Here is a 27,418-nt window from a genome sequence, read left to right as displayed (position 1 = left end):
ATGCTCACCAAATTTCATGTTCCCCGGTGTTTCGGTGTCCCTGGTATCGTTGACGGAAAATTCAGTAGATTGACGAAAAAAAAAAAAAAAAAATCTTTGACAATCCCTATATGACCGCTTTCGCTAGCTACGCTAGCAGCGGTCATAAATATTATATAACATTAATATTTGCATTAATGGTATAATCATCCACCATTTTATACCTGTGAATTTCTGTTTAAATACTCAGCACAAATGGTCAACATAACACGCATAGTTTTAACTCACCGATGGAAAGGTCAATGACGTAAATAACTATTTAAAAAAAGAGAGAAGAGTGTTAGTTGTAGAGAAGGAAGCAGAGAGAGGTAGACACTTTTTGGCAGAACAGAAAAAAGAATAACACTCATTAGGATTCTCAGCAAGGGTTGGACATCACAAAACCTCTTGGACTCCAACACCTGAACTTAGGCAAGGGAGCTCGAGCTGGTTTAATCATGCTCATTATAAAGCTGCAGTCCCTGTGTGCATCTCACCCGGAAACTAATGAGCGTTGAAGGCAGTTTTAAACCTCCTACTTTGCATCAATAATTCAAGGCCTGGAGGCAGCTCCACTTTAAAAGATTCCAAATCCGTGAGCCTCATTATCAGGTCTTAAACTGAACGCCGCTCCAAGGATGTGGGATTGAGTAAACATGATCTCAGCCACTTTTAAAAAAGCAGAGTTGCGCTTTAATTAATCAGAAAGCATCTGAGTTTTCGCATTTCTAGGAGACAAACTGTTCAGAAGAGGCAACACCGTGAGATTTTCCAAGCAGATCCCAGAAAAGAATGCGGGTCACTTGAGTTCAGAGAGATGTAGGGAAAAAATCTAGGATGAGGAGGAAGAAAACTTATTTGTATGTCTCATGTCACAGGAATGATCAAATCTGTGGCACTCAACTGTCAGAGAGTTAGTTAGTTAGTTAGTTAGTTAGTTAGTTAGTTAGTTAGTTAGTTAGTTAGTAGTGATAGATGCAGAGGGACAGCTGGTTAAAGAGAGGGGAAGTTAGTAAAGATAGATGGTTAGGGATAGATACAGAGAAGATTACAGAAGGATAGAAAGAGAGATAGTGGAAATAGTGACAGAGAAGGTCAGAGAGAGCAATAGTCAAGATAGATAGTTGCAGAGATAAATAAAGAGAGGGATAATTCAGATAGTTGGGAAGAGGTATAGTTAAGATGATAGATAGATAGATAGATAGATAGATAGATAGATAGATAGATAGATAGATAGATAGATAGATAGATAGATAGATAGATAGATAGATTCATGCGACAAAAATGGTGCACTTTGCTAGATTGAAGTGGTGACATAGCTCACACACTGACACATCTTACCCCAATCTCCCCATATATCTAAGCAAGCCTATCATTAAACTAAACTACAGAGTTTGAGCCATGCTCTGCATGCCTTCTGGCAGAATAATCTTGATCATAACCAATGCAGAAATTGCAAAGACTCCTAATAACTTGGCACATGCCCAAGTAATAAAACCTGACATCGCTGCAGTATGACTATGAACAATGACTACGGTCTTAATCATATTTATAGACGTAATCACATTAGAAATCAGAGACGCCAACACAAACACAGCAGCACATCCAAGGTGTTGTGTTATGTAACCTAAGTGTCATCAGTGCTGGATAAAGCAGAAGTAAAGCTGGGTTAATTAAGCATTACAGTTTGGCTTGTTTCTACATAAGCTATTTTTCATGTGAATGATCCTTTAGGAGATGGTCCAGAGAGTAACCATGATGAAGAGAGTATCTGATAAAAGAATATAATAAAAAAAAGAGTCACTGATACTGAGGCAAGGTTCCTTTTTTAAGTAAAACAAGCCTTTGAAAATCTTCTAGGCATTTCATTTTAGACTTGAGATGCACTTAGAGTTTTTCAACCCATACTTTTTTATTAAAAGGATATAAAAAAAAATTCTGTCAACATTTACTCACCCTGTTGAAGCATGTTGTCGATCAAAGGAGATGTTAGGCAGAATGTCCAAGCTGTGTCGGTTAATGTTAAAAGACGAGGCAATACAGGAGAGAAAACTATTTAATTTGGAGCAACAGTGTGAATCTCTGTCCATTTTCAATGCATGTAAACGAGCAGCTTGGGTATTCTGAAAAACATCTCTTTTTGAGTTTTATAGAAGAAATAACATCATACAGAGTTTGGATAAAGCAATGTGCGTAAGTAATGGCATAATTCATTATTGGGCATTATATATAACTAGTCCTTTCAAATTTGCTATAAATATCAGTTAATGTGCTAGTATTAATAAAACAGTCACCAACTGGTGTCATTTCGATTTATATCCTTTTTCTTTCTCGCACTCAGAAGCTGTAGTCATTAAAGCCTCATTTAAAAACCCTTGAAAAATCTCCAATTTGAAAATGAAACTCTGAGGAACTGTTATCTCGCCCTTCATGAGGCTCTTGAAAGACTCTGATATCTTCTTAATGCACCAACTGAGAGTTTTGAGATGATTTACAAATGGCACGTTTAAAAAAAGAAGACGTTTGAACCAGTTTAAATTCACTCAGATAGTTGTATAAAACATCCCACACCTCACGTTTCAATTTTACACTTTGACGCGCTGCTAAACAGAAAAAAAAAATATCCTTTTATCCCTTTTCGAATGTTCAAATCATCCCTTTTTTTCTAACCACTCCATCCAACTCTTCTTAATGCTTCATTACATAAAAAAAAAGGCTCCAGACTTTCTAAAAGATAAGACAGGGTCGATGTCAAGTCACCACCATGGCAACCATGACTGTGTTAAGTGACTGTTATGCACAGGGATGAAGAGGCATCGGGTACTACAGTTCTGGAGTGGTGGATGAGGGAAGCATCCTCGGTTTGCTTCGATTGCAATCAAATTCATACAGGCCTTCAAACCATTCTAAAAAACAATATTTAAGATTAAACACACACAGATATTCCATATGAGCTTATTCTGGGAGGAATGATGCATTTCAAACTACTTCTAACTTCTCAACATTCCCATATGATGTCGACTTTGGTCTGAAGTACAGTATTTTTAGCTGCACAGACAATATCCAGAAATAATTTAGAGATTATGCTAGTGCGCTTGACTTTTCGCTATCTGTAGAGTGTATTACAAGAGAAAACAAAGCTCAAAAGAATGCCTCTCTGACATATACGCATAAAGCGCTTCAGGCAACCAAACACTTCTGGGAGACTATGGAAGAGAACTTCAAAACCATAAAGGTTATTGTTCTGCGTCACACGCTTGGTGCAAAAAGAGGCTCTGAGAATATTCGTAATCATACTATAGGCTGAAGCTTTTTGAAAGTGAGAGTTCTGTGAAAATTTTGCACTTCAGGCTTCCTTCAACTGTTTGATGTATGAAAGTCATTACATTTTCGACAGACTCCACATCCACTTCATGAAGTTGATTAATTGCCGTACTTGCCTACTTTTGAGTCAGACAAAGAAAATTTTCAAAAAGACCATGTTTAACTCTATTCTGCTTTTTATAAAGGCTAATTTCATGCCTGTACATAATTGAAACCCCAGTCTATGCTCAAACTGTTGATCTACTGTCATCTTTTAACATGCCCTTGTCATTTCTCTCTTCCTCTGCCTCATCCACTGAGATTTCCTTTGTTAAGCAGCGACAGCCAATCATAATTGACCTTTGCACCTTTAGAGTCATTTGTATGCTGATTGCTCTAGCATAGGTCTTTTGAAGACAAAAGAAAAGCAAAACACCCGTATCAATTTAGCTGTAATGGTCGCTGGAATTAAGAGGTCAAATAATGACGTTCTTATCATCCAAAACTTTTCGCACCTTCTGTTCGAATGTTTTACTGTGGCAATTTCAAGAGGACCTAAATTACGGGTATTGTAATAAACCCCTACGATCTGATCATTCCATCACGCCATGCCGGATTACTCTCATTTGCCTCGCTACACTGAAATATCAAACACACGTACAGCACACTGCAAACGATGACCCAAATCAATTAGCCGTGCCCTAAAATCCAATGCTGCACGGAGAGCCACATCAACTAAAGCCATCTAAAATAAACCTTACCATTTTCTGTTTAGATGAGGCATCAGTGATATTTACAGTTGGTCTGAAGAAACACAATATGAAATGTGATAAGAACATAGTGTTACCAAACTGAAAAGGTACTAAAATACAACTTGAAGTCTCTGACAGGAATTATTTTGGTGTCTTTTGAAAGCTCCTCACACTCTGGTTGACTTTTGCAGGATGTGAAAGGAAACAGACGCTGCTTGGATACTCACCGAGCTGACTCTCAGAGAGAGGTTTGTCAGCGTCATGGATCTGAGAAGAGAAATTGAGAGAAAGACAACATTAGAGGCTGTGTTTACAAATTAACCAGCAAGTAAATAAAAGTCCAACCTGGAGGCACTCTTAACATCATTCGTTTTGACAAGACAATTCAGCACTATTAAAACATGCAAATAAGTACAACCTAAACACTAAGGGAGAGAGATGTATGAGACAGAACCTTTCCCAAGACTAAATAAACTGCAAACTAATGGTTATTCTAAATGTAATGTTGTCAAGTCCTCCTGGGAAGTTCTTACTGACATGATCAGATATCTAAATTACAACGCAATGGGCATCTAGGGCAAATTTAATAGTTTATTTTTTTGTTGGCATTTGAATATTTTTGTAGGCAACACAAAATACTGACATTTAGTGGGGTCAAAAAGTCTGACATTACATTGAAAATCAGGGACTTGAAATAGAATTTAAGACAAAAATATAAACAGAAATCTTTAAATTTATTAATATTATAATGAAATGTATAAAATTTGAATAACATTTAATATTACATTGCATTTAATATTTTGGCTTTCATTTATGTTTATCTTTCTTCAGATAAACATTAACAAAATAAAAAAATTGAGCCGGGAAAGTGTCCGAAATTTGGCAGATTTGACATGGAATGACCCTACACCAGGGGTACCTAACCCTGCTCCTGCCGATCGACTGTCCTGCACAGTTCATCTCCAGCCCTAATCAAACACACCTGAAGCAACCAATAAAAGGTCTTCAGGATCACTTGAAAATTAAAGGTGTTTGATTAGGGTTGGAGATGAACTGTGCAGGACAGTCGATCGGCAGGAGCAGGATTAGGCACCCCTGCCCTACACGTTTGCCATTTATTACATTTCTTCTGTTATTTCTGTTTATTTCATGTTATATTCTGTTTATAATTCTGATTATGTAAAACAAATTATGATCAACCACAAATAAAAGAACATCTCAAGTTTCCCTAATGGTAATTATGACATTGTGGTTTCGTTCATGCAAATCTCCTAAACATGATCATTCTGACATGAAGCCAGAATTAGTCTTCCTGTATGCATAAATTAGTTGTTCAATTCAATTTCTAAAAGAACATCAAAATGTGGAGAGGATCATTTGGGTTATTTGAACTAATAAATCATGATTCACCATGTCATTAGTTCACTGCAAATTGTGTGGTTTTGGTGCCCGGAGCTGATGCTGTTCTAACCCTGAGTGCTCAGCTCAATTAGGGTATTAGGAAGCTCATTCTGCCACCAGAGCTGTCAGTGCTACCAGTCGACTGTGGAGGAAAGAGCGAATCGATCACAGTTCCTGTTGCGAACTTTGAACAAGCCTTCCCCGCTCAAACCAAATCTAACGTCCTCAGGGACATGAAGAGAGAAGGGAGCAAATTCGAGCAATATTCGATGCTCTCCCTACTTGTATTGTGGTATATTAGAGGATAACTAGGAAAAAAGGAGATGGCTTTTGATTTATTGCAACCACTCTGCTAACAATAACTCTAGTCCTGAGCTCCAAGCAGCCCTTCGAGAAACAAGTAATATATCTTTACACCGGGCAGAGAGTGGCACATCATTACAGTGAGAGAGAGAGGCTGAATCATCAAGGTGACGTAGTGAATCATGGCACGGTTAGAGATTCAATCCACGGCAACCCGAAGAGAAGAAAAACATTGATTCTGAAACCCCAAAGGACCAGGAAACTCAAAGACAGGGACTTGTTGAGACGGAAGAGCCACCTCCAGTTGTATAACTGACCCTGAAACAAATAGGCCTACACAATGGAAGTGTGCAACTAAAAGAAGTGAGGTCTGGTGATATGGAATTCCAAAGCTGCCAAAATAATAAATAAATACATACAAATAAATGTTTTCTCTTAGTATACTTTTTTTATACAAAATTATTTATAGTTATATAATAATATAATATTTATAATACTATTAGTTATATTTATAGTTATATAATAAGTTATATAATAGTGTTTATACTGTTAAACCTGATCCTAATTATAGACATACAAACTAAATAAACTGGAGTTTTAAATGTCAATCAGTAATTTTTTTATTTGAGAAATAAAAATTTCCTTCATCTTTTGACATATAAGAGGTCATTGTACTGTAAAAATATCCTTTCAGAACTCAAAACTTCCTTGTTAGTCCAAAACCAGCTTTTATTGAAAACATGATAAAAAAATTACTCGTTTCAGATCGCGTTACTTTATTATAGTACGAAAATCATTGCCTCTTTAGCCCTGCCCACCGATTCACACGTCATGTAGTAGTAAATATGAAAAAGATGCAAACACAGGAGTACTCCTGCAATAAAACCATAGTGATGCCAAGTGCCAAGTTGCGGAAAAACACAGTCTTTGCAATGCCTTCCTTGTGATCCTAACATTAAAGGGTCATCGGATGCAAAATTTACTTTTATATGGTATTTGCATATAAATGTGTCTTTGCAGTGTGTAGACACAACCACCAAACAATGAAAAAAATCCTTTCTCTCCTTTTTTTTAATCCTCAAAAAGCCTCAATAATTAAGCCGTTTGGATTTTCTGAGCAATATGATGTCATATTGCTCATGCTCCGCCCACGACCACTGACGGACTGTCCCGTATTAGCATATTTCCACCCTCAGCCATTTGTATACTGTCTGCCAAGACAGCACTTTACGTGTCATGTCCACCCACCCCACGGAGGAGAGGGGTGGGGTCAGAGCCGCCTTGACCTAATGTTAGGCCCCGGGGCTGAGAGGTTTTGTAGGCCCCCCATCCCCTCGATTTATAGAGTCTCATTTTAAAAAAGTGTAATATCTAGGTAATCTACATCACAGTTGAGAAATTTCAACTTCATGCAAATGAGAAGCGATTTTCACGATCAACAACCAATAGGAAAGAAGCCTTTCAGTGGAGCTCAGCTCCCGTCACCGTCTCGAGTGCAGTGCAGGCAAGACAGAAGAGTTCGAGGGCGATTTCACTGTTTTATATGATTTGACTGTAACTAACCACAAATATAGATATAATAAAATTATGCATGGAAAAGAAACTGTCGACAGTCTCAGTGAGTTTAATTCATACATTTATAGTTCGAGTGTTGTAGTTTTATGATGCAAGTTTAGCACTGCTGCAGTTCATTTTACAGTTTCCCCTGCATTATGTTGACTATTAGGGACAAGAAAATTGATTATTTGTCAAATTCGGACGACGTTTTAGTAATTTATGACAGGATGAGTGAGTCATTTGTAGATTAATCGATCATTAATCTAGTAAATTATTTAATCCACTGAACACTACTGTGTGGTAATATAAAAACACTCTCCCAACAGCATACTGTTTCTTTTGAGCCTAATTGCTAGTCAAATTAAAATAATATAGTTGTATCACTTGTGATGGTGTTTTGTATAGATGTGGCCAGACGAGCAGTCTACCAATAACATTAGAGCGACAGCACTACCAACGCCCACAAGCGACTTCACAGTATAGAGACTAGCGACATACAGCGACAAAATCGATGGCTGTGTGAACAGGGCTTATGGGGCCACGTGGGTCACTCAATCAGCAGACGTAACGTGCAATTAGAGTGATTGACAGAAAAGTGACAAGTTACAAAACAATATGACCTTTTCAGCTCATCATGAACCTGAACATGGGAGGCCCCTGAACTTGGGAGGCCCCTGGGCTTCAGCCCAGGTAAACCCGTGCATTAATGCAGCTGTGGGTGGGGTGAGCAGTTGCTCATTTTCATTTAAAGAGACATGCACCGAAACGGGTCGCTGTGAACAGAGCTGTTTTTGAGGAGGTAAAAAATATGTTGTTTTACACAACCATTGAGGAATTGGTTTGTATGTTACAAACTTTACATGAAGACCCTAAAGAATCATATCAACTTGTGGAAAATGGGCGTCCCATGACGCCTATAAGAAAGCGTGGATGAACTGAAGTTCCAGTCAGATCGCGTCAGTAAGACTGTTCATTTGCTCGCTTCTTTTTACTGCAGATTCAAAGTTCGCCGCAGGCTTTTCAGAGAGACTGAAAATTAAAGATGATGCAGTTCTGACTATATTGGATCCGACAGCAATGTCACAACACACAAGTGTGACAAATGTGTCACTATTGCTTTGTCTGTTACAGATCGTTTGATATTTGAGTATTTATACTGTAGCGCCGCAGTCAAACTGTGAATAGATGTGATATGCTGTTGTGATTGGCTGTTCTTTCCTTTGCTTCGGCATTTATGGGGTTAATGGGGAGATTGCCGGATACGGAAGAAAGCATGTTGAGAACGCTGCTTTTGTTTTGATCCAAGCCATTCGCTGTAATCCTGAATGAATAGCCTGATGAATATAGTCTATAAGAATGACAGGGTGACTAGCAATGGCACATTCATTCATAATTCCATATTTCCATTTACACAAAACACTAAGTCATCCTTTGTCAATTATAACTGTAGTAAAGTACTTCAACTTTATTTGTCACAACCAAGACTTAACCAAAACATATACAATACGCATTAATGTTTCACATTGTTGGCATATGTTTCAACAATCTAACGAGATATTTTTCAACATCGGAGGTTTTCGAGATGTAATGGCAGGCCATTGAAACCTATTTTAAAATGTAAAACTGTTACCCAATCATAGCAGTGGGCATTAGTATTGAATGTGATATGCCCATCAAAAAAAAGTGTGTTTCAAATAGAGGGTCAAAAAACAGGATAGAAAATAATTACTTCTAAATTAGGATGTTTTTTGATGCAAAAATCCTGATAAAATTATAAGTGGCCCTCAGAGAACATTATGAAAGAAAAGAAAAATGCATGACCTCTTTAAGTAAGTGGGTTCTGGCCAGAAAAAATGGCTTCCTTCCTCACAAAAGATATTCAAAATTACATATCTTCAAAATCGATTAGTCAGTGGGCTGTCTGAATGACTTGGACAAAAAGCCCTGTATAATTAGGCTGGTTTTTGTCAAGCAGACACCATCAGATGTGCTTCTGTGGATAAATGGATGCTAAGTGCAGACTTCAAATAGGTTAACTGACAGATATTGAACAAATATAGGCAAAATAATAACAATAACATTTTATTAACTATAACTTTTAATTATAACCTTAGTCCTCACAACAACAACAAAAAACTCCTAGAGACCATGCATAATAAAAAAAACTCTGCTCACACATTTGAAATCTGACAGAACTGTTGAGGCTGGTGAATTTGTTACAAAAAACAAAAAAAACACTGCTTTGCTGGCTGTAGAGATGTTGGTTTAATGGGTATGAATTTAGTCACGCAACTTCTTGGAGAGGGTTAACTGACTGTCAGCATGCTAAAAGCCTTTATGAGAGGTTACGCGTCTAAATTCAACCCCCGTAGAGATCCATCACTTAAAAAATAAAAAATAAAAAACTATTTCCTATTTTTGCATATTCATTTAAAATGAAAGTGTAACATTAGGCATGTCAAACTGTACACATCTTCTGCCACCCACCATAGAGATACACCACCTTATATTGTGCCATACAGCACCAATATTTCCACACACGGGAAGTTGCTTCCTCATTTTCATCATATAATCGACAGGGGACGAATACAAATCTGTTTGAAGTAAGTGGATAACAGGATGCCAGGAAAAACGTCTGCATGGTTAGTCACATTTTTTGATCTGATTTCAGTGAGAGGAAAATTTATGCATGGGCAGAAAGGACCACATCAGAACTGATTTAAATCAGTGCCAGGGGTGGGTAGAAGGCACTGACTTAATTAGGCTCTGTGGTTTATCAAGCTCAAGGGTTTCTCCTCATCACATACTTTCTGAAGCGGACTAAACAGGAGAAAATGGGCCATTGCTACTGTTGTCGTCTGGATAACAGATTAAATACAATCAAGTGGAGGTGGCTTTATCGTGCTACTTGTGGGTTACACAACCATGATCTTGTACTGTCAACAGCAAAAAAACAAACAAAAAAAACATTAAAATGACACACCACCTGGTCTTCCACTTCTATCTCTACAACCCCAAAACAGCAGTTTGCTGAGAGTGTGTTTTTGGAACTGGAAAATTATAACGTTCACATTCCCACTATACCATCTACAAGCTCTCTTTTTTTTACACTCACATATGTCTAAATGGGGACTTTTAATTGTGTAATAAATGGTCTAATAATTGTTTATTAATTCATTTAATTAATTATTAATCAAGTTCAAATTTAGAGATGTTTTCTTTTGGGGATAGGCTTCAGTTAAGACCCTGATATACTCACAGCAAGTTCTTTTTCGTTCTTCGCTTAGGGGTAAAAAGAAGTTACATAGCAGCGATATACTGTTAGCAAACATCCCGAAGCCGTCCACACTGCTAAGAGCGGAGTTTAGATTAGGTGCTGTACGCTTTCCTCTCGATAACAAAATAAACACACAACAAAAATCAGAGAACAGCAAGCATTTTTTTAAATAAAGCATAAGAATCTGATCATAGCATTGTGATATGTTTGCACGAGCTCTGCATTTCGGCACTCTAATAAAGGCACATCATGTGACGTTTATTTATATATCACTTTATACAATAGATTGCTTAAAAGCAAGCAGCTTTACAGTATTAAACATGAAAAACAGTGCCAGTGTCTCATTTAATCAGAATTACAACTTCATTTTCTACTATAAAGCGGCTCTCCAGTGTGTTCATGTTTTCACTCGAGGATGTCCGACCTCAACAGACTGAACAGAAGAAATGAACCAGAGAAGATTTCCACATCAAGCGAGGAGGAGATTCAGTGCACACCTACCTACTACGTAATCGCCACGAACCTATGGTAGTACAAAGGTGTTAACTAGCAAGAGGGAACTTTTCCAGAAAGTTCGTTTTGGTAAGCTGTGTTTTTGTTCGAAATAACGTCACATCAGGTCATTCTTCAATTTCGCATGAAGTATATAAGGGCTTTTATAATTAGTTATAATCTGAAAAGTGCTGTTCATTCCCAGTGTTGGTTGAAAGAACATCAGATACTTTGATCTCCTGAGATACAGACAATACGGACAGATACAGGCATCTTTCGCCACACACAACAGAGTGAAGATCTGTCCTTCCTTCAACATTGGTTCCTTCTCCCCCATTTTCTTTCCTATACCCATTCTTCCATTTACTCAGTTCACTCAGAATGATTATATTAAAAATAGTGTTCTATGTCAAGTCATGTTCGGTATCATTTGAAATGTCTCAGTGTCACTGGTACAATGGTCTCACATCCAGCGAAATAGACCAAAAGGTAATACAAGTTAGAGAGTTTTGCTTACTGTTTCCCAGGGTCTTCCATGCAAATTACCTTCTGTCCCCAAAAAAGTGTAAACTACCCAGTTCAGAGCATGTGAGCAAAGTGGTGTGACGGACTGCTCAATATTCGGCACTATGCCAAAGCGTTTTGCTCAATCACTCACGGCCCGAGAGAACGCTTCACTCATGCACCGCTCACGCTCACCGGTAAAACGATATTTGCTCAAATCCCGTTCATTAAATTTCTCTGTACTATATACGTCCTTCTGTTTGTAACGCTTGCATAAATGTCTCAATTACAGCAACAGCTCTCATTAGTGTGGCTGTGGGATGTTTGTTAACAGTAGCGCTGCAAAGGTATTTCAAACTTTTTATCCATAAGCAAAAAGCAATGAAGAACTTCGCTGTTAGTATATCACAAAATGAATCTTTGCAAACTCAGGTCCTTCACACTTCCTTTCAATTTCTTCTCCTTCTTCGTTCCTAATTTTGATGTTTATGTATAAGGTTCACAACTTCATTAAACCAATATTTGAACTCCAAAACCTTAGACCTATTGCTTATTTCACATATTCTCAAACCAAACCAGTATATCACAAAGATTATTCTGGTTTGAGTGAGCGGCCCTGAGCGGACTCAGCGAGCAGAGTGGAATCTTCAGAAAGGAAATATTATTCCAGTCCACTCACATGCTCTAACCCAGGTCTGGGATCTTGATTAATGCAAATTTCAATTGTTAATTCGAATAATGTTGGAGGATGTTTTGTCTTGGTCTGGATATTTAAATGTTGCAAAAGGCTCAGGGCGATTCTGTAGCCAGATTATCCAGTAATGCATATTAGCATCTTCTATACACTCAGCATTATGTATCTTTCAGATGTCAGATATGCACCTTTACTCTTTATTTCTGAGCATTTGATGTTTTGTATTGTATTATTTTGTATTGCCAGACAAAAATACTATTGAGGTACTAGCAAGCATGGGGCGGCATTACTTTATAGTATAACCTCTGTTTATGGTACTACTATTTAATTCATGCGAGCATGGGCAGCCTAGACCCCCTGTGGTGAAAAATCAAGTTTTTTATATATATCTATGTGGTGTTTTAAATATGCTTTATGACAAACCATGTGCAAATTCATAAATAAACTCAAAAATGCGGTTTGAAATTGACGGCACTTCTGACAACACTGAATTCGAGGTCATGATAAAATGAAGTAGGCTAATACAAGTTTAAATGGAATTTAATTACTTTCTGCACCAAAAAGACAGAACATGCAGGAAACCTTCAACCACACCATTGGACACCATCACTGGGCCAATTGGATGGACCTTACATGACTAAAATTGAAACAAAACAAACATTTTTGTTAACTGAAATAAAGCTGACTTAAAGGGATAGTTCACTTTGAAATAAATTTTTGATATGTTTTAGCTTACCTCAAGGGCATCCAAGATGTAGGTGTCTTTGTTTCCGCAGTAGTTTCAATTTTGATATTTTTAGGTCAAACCGTTCTTGTCTGTCAGTCATATAATGCAGGTCTGTGGTCACTGTCTCAAACCACAAGCACAGAGTCCAAATTAAAACAATTCCCCATCGTCCAAATGAAACAATTCCCCATCATAAGTACACATTGATGGCCTAAGACACGAAACGAGCGGTTTGTGTGAGAAAACGAACAGTATTTATATAGTTTTTAGCTCTTGAAAACAGCACACGTCCAAATGGTCTGACGGCGCGGGCGAGTATAGATGTATACATAGATGTCGCCTTGGCTACTGCAGTTCATTGGAACGAAACCGTAGCAAAGCGACATCTAGTGTATATATCTATGCGGGTATAGATGTATACACTAGATGTCGCCTTCGCTACTGCAGTTCATTGGAACGAAACCGTAGCCAAGGCGACATCTATGTATACATCTATACTCGCCCGCGCCGTCAGACCATTTGGACGTGTGCTGTTTTCAAGAGCTAAAAACTATATAAATACTGTTCGTTTTCTCACACAAACCGCTCGTTTCGTGTCTTAGGCCATCAATGTGTACTTATGATGGGGAATTGTTTCATTTGGACGATGGGGAATTGTTTTAATTTGGACTCTGTGCTTGAGTTTTGAGACAGTGACCACAGACCTGCATTATATGACTGACAGACAAGAACGGTTTGACCTAAAAATATCAAAATTGAAACTACTGCGGAAACAAAGACACCTACATCTTGGATGCCCTTGAGGTAAGCTAAAACATATCAAAAATTAATTTCAAAGTGAACTATCCCTTTAAAATATTAAAATATTAATATTAGATAAAATAGAAATGCTGCCTTAGGGATGTTAAGTTTAAGTAACTAATTTACTAAAATGACTAAAACTGAAATTTAAAGTTAAATTAAAGCGAATATAAAGTTAAATGTTTTAAAAAAAAAGATTTAAAGCACATAAAAGTACTAAAACTAAACTAAAATGAAAGCTGACAATAAAAAAAAAAAAAAAAAAAAAAGCCAATTCAAAATATGATTAAAACTACATATTAGTATATAAATACTATTTGTTTACCATTTATTTTTTACCAATAAGGACACAAAGGACAAAAAATAAAGAAAATCATAGCCAACAGACAAAACCGAAAGAGAATGAAGGACAAACTCAACCCACCAACACGGGGGATATATCAGAGACAAAAACAATGCACCAGAAGAGAATGGTTGCATGTGGGCATTGCTAAGAATATCAAATAAAAAGCACAAGACACATGTGGGACTCAGAAAATATTTTTTCTTGCTTCACAAGGTCATACGAGAACATAATAAACTCTACACACTGTGGCATCTCAGGGCTGCCGGGAGCCTCTTTCGCCAGTGGTACAACTGTCAATGAACCAATTACTATTCAATGGCCAATGGCAGAGAAAGATTTAACTTCCCATCCTGTCCCATATATATCCTATAGTTTAAGGAATTGTTGTCACAAAACTCATTGGAGAAGCCTGTTTGTCCCTGATCTGAGGAACGAGTCCAATGATAATCCCTCATGATGGCCATTTCTCATCCTCCTGCAAGAGAAGGAACCTTGTAAGCCCAATGCTTCAAAGTGCGTAAAAACGCTCTTTTGCGAGATTCTGTGAAATCTTCAGAAAGGACAGTTTGGCACAAGTGGCAAAGTCTAGAACTGCCAATACAAACACGCAGAGATTGCAAGTAGAGTGACATTTGCCAGCTGGCTCTCGATATCCTTTCAGCTATAGCACTGACAGGACTGAACCTGTTTGAAGAGGTAAAAATGAGTCACCAGTCAATTCACATGGGAAAAGCTGCTTGAAATTACAGGGTCGAGCTTAATTGGAGTTGGGTTTAATGTGTGTGCTCGCCTTCCAGAGCAATTCAATCAAGGAAATCTTCAGAAAAATCCTTGATTGTACCGCCTTTCATTTTCCATACACAGACCAAGGCTGGTTCGCTCTCTCTGTCCTTATGATATATGGTAGAGTATTCCAGCACACACCAGTGACCTGTTGAATCTCATTTGGCCTCTGTTCCCCGAGCCATTGAGATTCCGAGTCCAGCGCCTCTCCTCGAGCTGCATGACCAATGTGGCCGGTTCTTGAGAAAAAGGTCGACAGCAAAGGTCATGCAAGACTAAAAAGCTGAAGATGAAAACGGCACCTTGGTGTATCTTTTATGAGGCGTTGGATGTGCTGTAAATCACATGAATTATAGGTCGTAGATTATTTTCCATATTTTTAAGCCAAACTGTAATCCCTGTCCTGTATCCAAGATCAAGGACAAGTGTACAGCCCAACAACATAATTTGCATGCAACCACTGTCCTGTACAAACATGGTGTCATGTGTACCGCATAGGCCTATTATAGTGACCTTGCTAATAAATAAATGAAAATGTAGGGAGTCTTTAGGGTCTCCCAAGACTTATGGGTCTTTAAAGGGAGTTTACCAAAAAATTCCCCTAAACTACATCCGGAAACACAAAAAAATGACATTCTGAAGGAGAATACAACAATACAATGAGAACTGTTTTTGTCCATTTAATGAAAGTTAATGGGGTACAAATTTACAACACTGGTCCCCAATGACTTCCACTTTATGGGAGAAATAAAATGCATCTTTCGAAATATCTATTTTCTAATATTACGGAGAAAACTTCCATAAAGTAATCTGATTTTGTAAAGCACCTAACCTTTAACTAGGATATATTTATAATTAAAACCTCCTAACACCTGAAAAAAGCCTCGAGAAGGACTTTGTACAACATGCTTTGCAACAGTGTCGTGGTGATGACATGCCAAATCTGCGATCATTATAGATATAACTTTGTTGCAGGCACTTAAATTCAGACTAAAAAAACAACTATGCGGTGCTAAATGTCACAGTTGTTTAACAAATGAAAAATTAATACAATATTAGTAATTAATTCAAATATTAATATTAATTATTATTGTATTCTGGTACTGTTTTGTTAAACAAATGTGACACCATTTTTCTGTACAGAAGTACTGATGTGATTTAATTTAGTACAATTAATTCAATTTTAATTATATATTATATTAAAGGTGCCATGTGTAAAAATTGAGGTAAAAATATCCAAAAAATGAGCTACACGCATCAAAAGAATGAGAAGAAATAAGGGCGATGATGTCATTAAAAAAATGACAAGTTATAGTGCTGCAGAGATATCAACCTGAATTAGCAATAGCATTACTAGCCACGGCCAGACAGGTGTTGTAATACCAGTTTCGGCCATGGGAGGCGGTATGCGAGCAACATAACCACCACCAGCCCAACTGCAATACACGAATAACTCGCACGGCTTGTGGACGTACTTGAACCTATTTTTTACAGTCTATGACTTGAACCTGATGTCAATCGTGTGGAAAATACAGCCCACTACTACATTTCAGTTCAGGGAAGAGAGCGGAAGAATGGCTGAAGCCCTTGGCAAGAGACCCTTACCACCACACCCACCCGCTGCAGGGATAAAACACGCTCGGAATCGCAAATAAAATCTGATAAAAAAAGGAACAGAACCAGAGTAAACATTGGCACTGCTTTCCATCGCTGGAGACAACTAATGGACATGAAAGAAATGAGGTTCGACTCCGAACTTGCAACATTTCTGTTTATTATAACAACCTATATTATGTTTATTAAATGGCTTTCCTGAGGTAAATCTGACATAATTGTTCTCCAGCTATGTTATTGACCTCTTCACGCTGATAAAAAACACTGATTGGTAGATATTATGTATGAGGAATACATTTCGGTAAGTTGTAGCCTACTGTATCTTTCAACAGTGTTCGTGTTTTTTACTATTAGCTACTAGAGATGATCGGTTCACGTGCGCTAGGGATCTGTCACGTAACATTTACAAGCGCCAAAACGGTATTTATTGTTTGAATTGCGTAATAAAATTGACAGAATCTGAGAGCTGAGATTTTTTTTATATCATAACTAACCTGCTCTGTCTAGTCTGTCGGTCTCCATGTCCTCTTTGCTTCGGGATTTTTCTGTGCGCGAGAAAATTGATGTGTGTCGTGAGAGCGTGTGAAAAGTGTCAATTGCGTGTGTCTCACGGTGAATGCGTGATAGTTGGCAGCTCTGGTTACGTTGGTCAACATCAGCGAATGCTGTCTGTCAAATTAATGTAATTCAAACTAACGATAAAAATGTAATATGAACAAAACGAATATGAACATATTCACTGGTAAAGGTGAAGGGGAGTAGCTTGAAGATGTCATATTCATAGAGTAGACACACTTTCTGGAGGTATACTGCCCCCATCTGGTATGGAATGTGGAGTATGAATTGATTTTTTTTTACACATGGCACCTTTAAATATGTTAAAATGAACTAATGTATTTAATCATATCTTCTGACTGAGAATATTCAGCACAGAATGAGATTACAGAGCCTGTTACACACATAACACGCTCTTGTGATCAAAAACAGCCGTTAGGTCTGCAAAAGAATAAAACAGAATCAACAGGATTGAATGGTTTTTAATCTAATTGTATATACGATTCACTATACAGTACCAGTCAAAAGTTAAGAAACATTACTATTTTTTATGTTTTTGAAAGAACTCTCTTATGCTCATCAAGCCTGCATTTATTTGATCAAAAATACAGAAAAAAAATTGTGAAATATTATTACTCTTTAAAATAAAGGTTTTCTATTTTAATATATTAAAATATTATTTATTTCTGTGATGCAAAGCTGAATTTTCATCAGCCATTACTCCAGTATTCAGTGTCACATGATCCTTCAGAAATAATTCTATGCTGATTTATTATCAATGATGGAAACAGCTGCTTATAATTGATACTTTTTTCAAGATTCTTTGATAAATAAAAAATTAAGCAGCACAACTGTTTCCAACATTGATCATTTGATTGTATCAAATCAGCATATTAGAATGATTTCTGAGGGATCATGTGACTGAAGACTGGAGTAATAATGCTGAAAATTCAGCTTTACCGTCACAGAAATCTTTATTTCAAATTGTAAAAAATATTTCACAATCTTAATGTTTTTTCTGTATTCTGTATATTTTTTGATTAAATAAATGCAGGCTTGATGAGCATAAGAGACATTAAAAATAGTAGCCTAATGTTTCCAAACGTTTAACCGGTACTGTAGGCGAATGACAGTCCTACTAAATGCACAAAAAGAAATGGCAGAAAAAGATAAACTTCAATGACAGCAACAGCAACATTCATTTGGATCCTTGATTGGAACCAGTCAATCCTCTCACCCCAGGAGCACAAGGATGTGCTGTCTTTGAAGAGCATTGATTTAACAGTAGGAGGGCCTGCACAATTTTCCATCCTGTCATCCTGCTGTGCATATCAAGAGAGGCATCTCCACTATTTCATGTCTATTTCTTCTCCTCTCCATGCGTCTGAAAGGACCTAGAGATCTATTCATCAAAATGTCCACTTTTACACTCAATCAACCATGTGAACCTTCGACCATAGTGAGGGTAACATTAACAAACTGTACCGTTTCACTTTTAATTTCATCGATTGAAAAAAGGAGAAGGAAATATCAACAAAGAAAAGGAAAATTGCTAAAAACCCCAGATGTACAAGCACATCTGAACCCTGTCCAAGGTCTAAACACAAGCATATTAAAGCATTCTATGCGTTCTAATGTATTCGCTTCCTCTTGCTCTCTGTCCTTTGTTCCCTCTCCTGACCAAGATTGTCAGTGGCCTTTCTGGTTAAAACTCAACAAAAGCTACACCAGAAAATGAATGCATTAACCGTGAAACCTATCGGCGGAAAGCAGAAACGGCTGACGCAATAAAAGAGAAAAATGTCACTTGCAGCAAGGATCATATGCTCAGCATTTCAGCTGTGAAGGCCCCCGTCAAAGTCCCTTAGAGTTAGACAAACCCAATGTAATTCTTCTTGCAAGACAACGACACAGCCTGACAAGTTAAAGATGGATCTGGAACCAAATAAGAAACACGTATTGATTAAAATGCAGAGACTAAATCACCTCAGGGATGCACCAATAATAACCGATAATAAACAGCATGTTGTGGCAGATAACTGATAAATTGACTTTTTCTTTCTGTTTGCAACCCTTTCAACTCTAGAATATGGACGTTACAATGTGATTTGACCAATGCATAACTACTGCTTTTTAATTTACTGACATCTTGGTGGTTTTCATAATTTGCCTAAGACCGTTCCAGTATATATATATATATATATAAATAAAAATCAATATTCTGATATGGCTTACTGCCGTTGTCAAATTGCGCAGGCTGTGATTTAAAGTGTCCCTATTGTGCTATTTTAAGGGTTCCTAATTTTGTTTTGGAGGTCTCCTACAACGGTTTTAAATGCATCAAAGGTCAAAAAAAGTTTAATTTTCTCATAATATACACTGCACATCACCACATTTTTCAAACGAATCATCCAATGATTCAGTCTGTCTAAACCCCTCCTTTCCTAACACACACGCACACAAAAAGTCTTTAGAGTAAAAAGTACTTTTTCGGCTTTTTTTATATGCCGATGCACTCCCTAACAAAATCACTCCAATCATTTTAGAATTAATAATTTATTCGGTGAAACTTCTTGTATTTGTTCCATATCACAGAAAAACACAATACTGCATTGTCAGTTTTTTCCCCCAATATTGCGCAACCCTAATTGTCGCAAAATGCTATTATTTATGTAAAAATGTATTTATGTCTACTATAATATTGACAGGCCACTTCAAAATCAAGCTTACGAAAAAAATCGTCATGCATGCTGTGGAAAACACATATATATGCTTGGCTTTAATTGGTGCACTTTCAGCAGAAAAAATATATAGCTGTAGCTTGCATTTATAGTGCTGATTGCTGAAGATACAAAACCTGTACAAAGGGTGATAGATCTTGAGCCATGTATGAGAAGCAAACAAACGAAAGAACAGGTGATTACAGATCTGCCATTTAAAATCAAACTGCTGTCATATGCCGTTACACAACCCTTACCTTTTGGTGACTCTCCACATCATCTCCTTTTGCAGTGATGAGGGGCACTGGAATAAAATCAAACAGAAAACATCAGGTCACAACAATGAGGACTCCATCATCAATCCATTTAACATGTTGGCAAAACTGCAACACATAGGCAATGGTCTAAAAGCCCATGACTTTCTAATGTAAATGTTAGGCTAAGTGCTGCTCCTTTAAGATCTAGAAGAGGCAGTTAAAAGCCAGCTGATTAGAAGAGAATCTTTTCCCCTTTAATCTGTACCAGCCTTTAGGGACTTCTGCACCACAAGTATTTAGCAAAGTTTTTCATTAGAGCTGGAGAAGCTTCTCTCAAATTACATATCCATTGATCCCGAGAAGAGAGTCGCTTTGAGAGGAGCCTCAAAATCGATACCGAGCGTCAAAACGGCAGATGCAGAGATGACTTTCCGTGCCAGTGAGATCATTGCGAGTGAGTTTCGGCTTCTGAGAATACCACAGCTTTCTGGCCATTATGCTGTCCTTATGGAACAGTTCATAATTGCTCCTTTTACTTATCCGCTTCTCATGTGACATTATCAGAGCAGAGCCCTGAAAGTGTGCATTAAAACTCTAGATTAACTCATATGAGGGTTAAAAGGCATTTGCTTGTTGCTACTTCACAAGTCCATTTGCAACCTGTGAAATCTTCTTTTATATAATGCTTTAATGAGGCTGATGTTTACACCTCTGGGCCAATAGTTGGTTTGAATTTTATTTAGCTTCTTTATCCCTGGCCCTGCTTGTAACTTAATTATTTATGGAGTCCAGTTCTCTGTAGATGCCCCCAAAAAATGTTGAGAAGCCTGCAGAAAAAAATTCAAGCATTATGTTCTGAGTATTTCATAAACAGAAATGGTGTCAAGATCCAAAAGTAATAGGTGAAAATAAGTTTTGTTTCTTAGCGTTATGCTAAGTAAATTAAATATGCATAAATGAATGGCTCAATGCTAGAAATATCTGCTGGCTGCTTAAGTGAAAACATCTTTAAATTCATTAATGTAGACATGGATGAAAACTATACTTGTTAAAAAGATGATGATGGGTAAACATAGCCGTGGAGAAAAGTGGAAAGAAATCTAGGCATGGCAACAAGTTAACTTTGAAATGAGGAAACATTGAGCAAAATCATAAATGAAGGGAACCAAAAGGTCATGTGAGCTCATTAGACCTAAACAGCACAAGTGGCTCTGTGGATCTAATTAATGTTGCTGAAAAAAATGATATAAATAATTTTATATATGTGCTTATTTTATTTGTATTAATGTCACACTGTTTGCACAAACAGCTTTGCAGAGTTCAGGGAACAAACCAACACGCTCAAGCTTAAATCAAAATGCTCACTTCCCATGGATCATTGGAAAATAACAAAATGTATAGTTTGTTTGTTGGAATGCTTAATATGAATAAACCGAGCTTAAAAAGTCCCTGTCCTGCATTTTAGTTCTTTTTTTAAAACAAAATATTTAGTTAAATGCTACTCTCTCTATAATATTAGCAATTTTATGTATGTTTCAATTGCTATCATTATTTTCATTTGTTGTCATATACATTAGGCTACCATTCAAACTTAAAAAGTTGTTGTTTTTTCCTCAAAGTAATGAATACTTTTATTCAACAAGGATGCATTAAATTGATCAAAAGTAACAGTAAAGTCTAGGGATGTCACATTGAGGAAATTTTCACAAAATATTAAGCAGCATAACTATTTCAACATTGAGAATTTCTTGAGCACCAAATCAACACATCAGAATTATTTATGAAGTACTGTATCACGTAATACTGACGAGTCACGACTGAATAATGGCTGCTGAAAATTCAGCTTTGCCATCACAGGAATAAATTGCATTTTAAAATGCATTAAATTAGAAGACTTATTTTAAATCGCAGTAATATTTTACAATATTTTTTATTTATTATATTTTGTTATTAAAAAAAAAATCATGGATTTTTCATAGACAGGATCACATACAATTGCCCAAAGGACCCTCTGAAGCCCCCAACCCCCCAGCGGTCCCCCAGGTCCAGGCCACTGATCCTTGTGATCAAATTGCAATCAAATTTGACTGTATTTTTGATCAAATAAATGCAGCCGTGGTGAGCATCAGGGATTTCTTTTAAAATCTTGCCAAGCCTCAAACATTTAAACAGTAGTGCATAATATCTTAGTAAACATATACCATACCATACATATTTTGCCATTGCGCAGCCTAAATAAATTAAAACATTTATAAATGCATTGTGTCAATTTGGTAGTGCCCACAGGCATGTGGCAAAATGCCCATATAGTATGTTTAATCTGGCCCTATTATCTCTAGATATCCAACACTGGCCGACACTGACAAACATTTCAGTGGTCAACATTCTGACCACTACTAACTAACCTGCTTATCTATCTAATATTTAAATAAAGGTGTCCGTGTTTACCACCATGGTCACACAACTTAATTCATGTTAAACAACTTCCAAATGTTAATACGGTGGCCGAGAGGTGCAAAACGAATCACAATTACAAAAACAAAATAACAATTCAGAAAACAAAATAACAATTCAGAAAACACAACGACAAGTTAGAAAACAAAATAACAATTCAGAAAACACAACGACAATTCAGAAAACACAACGACATTTCAGAAAACACAACGACAATTCAGAAAACACAACGACATTTCAGAAAACACAACGACAATTCAGAAAAAAACGGAAAAGGTAGGTATATTTTGAGAATGACGTACTTATCGCTGAATGGACGAGATACCTGTCAATCAAGCCAGAACCGGAATCAAGCGATACTGTCTGGAAGTACCGGTAGTACTAGAGACAAATCGTACCCATCAACGTCCCATGGAGTGATAGGTACGCCTAACGAATCTACGACGTGTCCTTGTTCTGTCCCTGGTGGGTCGAGTTCTTGCAGCAGCCGCATATGTCATCACGTTTAACACGCAACTTCTGCAGAAGTAACTTACTAACCACATTGTCCGGTAGCCGAACAACTGTCCTGGTCGACGCAGCTTTTAATGTCGTGGTATGTCGAAAAATGAAATAAAAGAGAGCATTGCAGTGATGGCTTCTTTGTTGGTGTATTTACTCAGAATGAAGCATAAGAGAATATGCATAACAAAAGCTCAAAACATACATTCTCAACATGTATATCACTTTTTTTTACAGTAATGACCGTTGTACACATTAGTGACTTTAAACATTCCATCACACTAGAAGGAAAAATATGACCAACAAGCTATTTAACACTCTCTCTGTGCAGTTCTCATGCTCTAGCTAGCCCCAAAATGACGTGTGGCAGCTGTAGTAACACTCTAATCTCATGCTTTTTACAAACAAAATAAGACTGAAACGACATCATGTACTCTCATACACTCAAATAACATCGACATAATGACCAGTTATAATGAATAGCGGGCTATCGCGCTAATCGCGAAACACTCATGCTAACCATGTGCTCAGGCATACTAAACTCATGACACACTATTAATCAGTGTTGGGGAAGCTACTCTGAAACTGTAGTTTGACAAGCTACAAGCTACTCGTAAGTTAAAGTAGTTAAACTACAGTCAAGCTACCCTTTTGGAAAAGTAGTTAGCTACACTACAAGTTACTATCAAAAAGTAGCTAGCTACATTGAAACTACTTTTGATTTTTTTGAACAATTATAAATAACTGAATAAGTGTCTGAGGAATGTTTTAAGTAAAATATTTAGTGTTTAAAACAATGCAACACAATTATGATTTCAAAGAGTATTGTTTTATTACACACAACACTCAAATATCGTCTTGCTCCATCATGGATAATATGGGTGTGTCAACCCACTTCTGTACGTCAGTGAACCGTTAGCCGCAAGATGCGTGATTAAACAACAGGTGGCGGTAATGGCAAAAAAATTGTTTGTAATCTAACAAGAAGAAGAATATCCTTGCATCGCGCTGATTCGCGCTGGCTCGACAACAAAACGCAATGTAGCTTTTGCTCGCGCTACACCGCTACTTGCTGCAAAAAGTAGTTAGCTACTGGAAAAGCTACACTGTTTAAAAAGCAACTGAGCTACTGCCAAGCTACTGAAAAATGTAGTTAAGTTAGTAGCGTCGCTACTTGTAGTTAACTACTCCCCAACACTGCTATTAATATAGTAAATATTATGTGGTATGTCGCCAGCATGTCCACAATCACGGCACATGAATGTCCTTCTTCAAAGTAAAGTTTAATGTGTTCTATTTTCACATAGCAAAACAAAGTTGATCACAAATTTCTTGATTGACAGGTATCTCGTCCATTCAGCGATAAGTACGTCATTCTCAAAATATACCTACCTTTTCCGTTTTTTTTCTTCTGAATTGTCGTTGTGTTTTCTGAATGTCGTTGTGTTTTCTGAAATGTCGTTGTGTTTTCTGAATTGTTATTGTGTTTTCTGAATTGTTATTTTGTTTTCTAAATTGTCGTTGTGTTTTCTGAATTGTTATTTTGTTTTCTGAATTGTTATTTTGTTTTTGTAATTGTGATTTGTTTTGCACCTCTCGGCCACCGTATGTTTAAGATGATCTTCCAACACACTTTAAAGGGGGACATCACGTTCCCTCTTTCTTACAAAATGTAAGCCATTAATAATAAATAACCCATGTCAGTGGATGGATTTGCTCTGCCCTGAACATTATCTTTCCCACTGTGGCTGAATCATAAAGAACCAAGGCATTTTCAGCATATCAGTGGGCAGGATGAGCCGAGGCCAGAGCTGATATATAATTCTGCTGTTGCTGTCAGATAATTCCCCTAACAGTTTCACCCAAGCATTGGGTTGTTTACGGTTGAAAAATGAACATTGGTACTGCCTATCATCAGGATAGCTTCCCTAATGTGCACTACTTTCATAGCGGAAAAAGATAGATCACAATTTCACCTCAAATCTAATATTCCATATTAGTGCTCTGACAGGATCACAAAAGAAAAGCAATAGGGGAGGCTCATAATACTACATCTCCCTGAGCGCGCCATTAAAGCGATTGTAAAATGCAAGAAATATGTGTTTAATATTAAGAGCCGAGCGCATTCACCAGCACCGTTTCACTCAGCAAACATATTCAAGCAAAAAAAGTTGGATCCATCTTGAATTTTAAATAAATAATTCCACATAAATAAGAAAATGGGTTTTAACAAAGAAAAGAGTGGTTCTCTCAGCAGCAAGGCAGGCTACATTCTCACATGGACTGGAGTCTGTCAGAGTGGATTAAATATGCAACATTTGGCTTGAAAACCTTGGCTTCTTGCAGGAACGCATCCAAGTTCACTCCTCATTTTCTGACATCTGTCGCAAACTTTCAATCTTTTCATGCCGGTCCCCTGAGGATGTTATAGGGCGGGAGAGACACACACGAGGGCCATTTACCAGCTCTGTAAGCTCTGCTTGCACATGGCCGCTGAGGCAACTACACTATAAAGTGCCCTTCTTTATTGCCAGTGTTGCTTTTAACAACTGCTGGCTATATTCTTGATAAAATACTGCAAGAAAATCATTTGCCTGAACTGATGATATCTGTGTACAATTTTTTCAGATGTCTTCTAGAGTAGAGAAATGCAAAGAACAGATGCTCCTTCAGATGAAGGAAAACAACATGGGAAAAATTAGTGAAATTAGAAGCTTTGGATGAAAGCTGTACTTGTGTAATTAAAAGTATTTCAAAGTCTGCTAGGAAAGATTGATGCACAGTTCCTATGAACAAATATGAATACTTCCCTGCTACACAGTATGCAAAAAATTTGTATGTCAAATCAGCAGCAAGCCTGAATACAGTATTCATCATATACACAATAGAAAACAATAACTGAATGACCAATGTTACTATAAAAAGCACTAGGCCTATTAAAAATTGAGGCTGATACAGCTAGAGGAATTAATAAATTAATATCAAATAAATAAATAAATACATACATGGATTTACATCTTTTCTTACAATTCTGTATATCTATCCAAGTTATTTCCAACTCATTTTCATTTTCCTTAGGAAAGTGCGGAGAACTTTGTCTTTAGTAAACTGATTGAACTTCAACTTTGACGCCTGGTCTTCACTGAGCATATCAGTCTCTCAATGGGGTATAGCTGTAACTCCCCTACAGTTAAATGGATTAAGAATAAATCAAAATAAAACACATATATTCTTACATATAGCCCCATTAAACGGTTGATTTTAGTTTTAATGTTTCAGCAGGAAAATCCAAAGGATGTGACGGTTAGGAAAGTTTGATAAAAACAGAATCCAAAAGGATATTAAGATATCTTTAATACTTCTTGAGTCACAGGCATGCAAATTTGGGGCAAAAAACAAAAGAAGTGCCCCATTTCTGTTGGGACTTTCACTGCATGCATATAATGCAAAAAAGATAAGACAACAGATTTAACTAATAGCTGTGTAAAAATAAAATAATGATGCTGCCATCTTTCTAAAGTCATTTTTACTCCCCTGTAATTTGGCTCCAAATCTCAGGTGAAAATTGTCATTTTCTAAAAAATAATGGATTACTCAGTAAACAAACATCCATCACATTTAATATTTTGGCTTTCATCACTATTTATGTTCGTCTTTCTTCAGAAAAACATATTACCAAAATCCCAAATTTAAGCCGGGGAAGTTTCCAAAATTTGGTTGGTTTGACATGGAATGTCCCATATACTTTATATTCAAACTATCATGAAATTCAAAGAACTTCGCCATAAGCATATCGTGGCCTTGAATCACATTGTCTCAATAATAGGTTGCTGGCTGCATTTTACTTTACAGCCACCGGTGTCGCTGATGACAGGGGTTTCTGAATTCTACATATAACCCCTTTATATAATGCTACAAGTCATTTTAGGCATCACTAGCATTATAATATAGGCTACAGTATGAAAAATGGATATTCATTTTGAAATTTGCTAAAGATTACATTTAACAGTGTTTTTAGTGTTATTCGAGCTTTTGAAGAAGAGTTAAAAAAAAAAAAAAAAAAAACCTGTACAAAAAACATTCAATATTGTCTGTTAAAATTTATTTTTATGAATACATCTTTATAACAAGCTGCTGTTGCTGCTGCTGCTGATGATGATATTGTGCATCCCTGAGTTCTCCCTCAAACTCCAAATGTACTTTGAAAGTACAGGAATTTGCATTACTTAGCTTTGGATGGTGAACATGGAGTTTTGAATTTCATCAAGAATGCATTAATTTGCCTCATTCCATCAACCAAACATTTCCAAATTTAGCCACTTTTTGCCTGAATCAGAATTGTAACTGGCACTTATTTGA

At 36.9% G+C, this 27,418-nt stretch overlaps 1 protein-coding gene across 1 annotated transcript in view; it reads right to left on the bottom strand.

Annotated features, from left to right (window-relative positions):
* The window catches only part of b3glcta (beta 3-glucosyltransferase a), an 88,991-nt gene that overhangs the window by 56,199 nt on the left and 5,374 nt on the right, over window positions 1–27,418 (bottom strand). Inside the window, exons 2-3 of the mRNA XM_084419533.1 lie at window positions 20,105–20,151; window positions 4,301–4,340 (exon numbers count right to left, since the gene is read on the bottom strand). Of these exons, the coding sequence (XP_084275659.1) occupies window positions 4,301–4,340; window positions 20,105–20,151 (87 nt within the window). The remainder of the gene's footprint in view (window positions 1–4,300; window positions 4,341–20,104; window positions 20,152–27,418) is intronic.

The sequence above is a fragment of the Rutilus rutilus genome (assembly GCF_951802725.1).
Source record: "Rutilus rutilus genome assembly, chromosome: 9".
Taxonomy (NCBI): domain Eukaryota; kingdom Metazoa; phylum Chordata; class Actinopteri; order Cypriniformes; family Leuciscidae; genus Rutilus; species Rutilus rutilus.
This window is presented reverse-complemented; position numbering and strand designations above follow the sequence as displayed.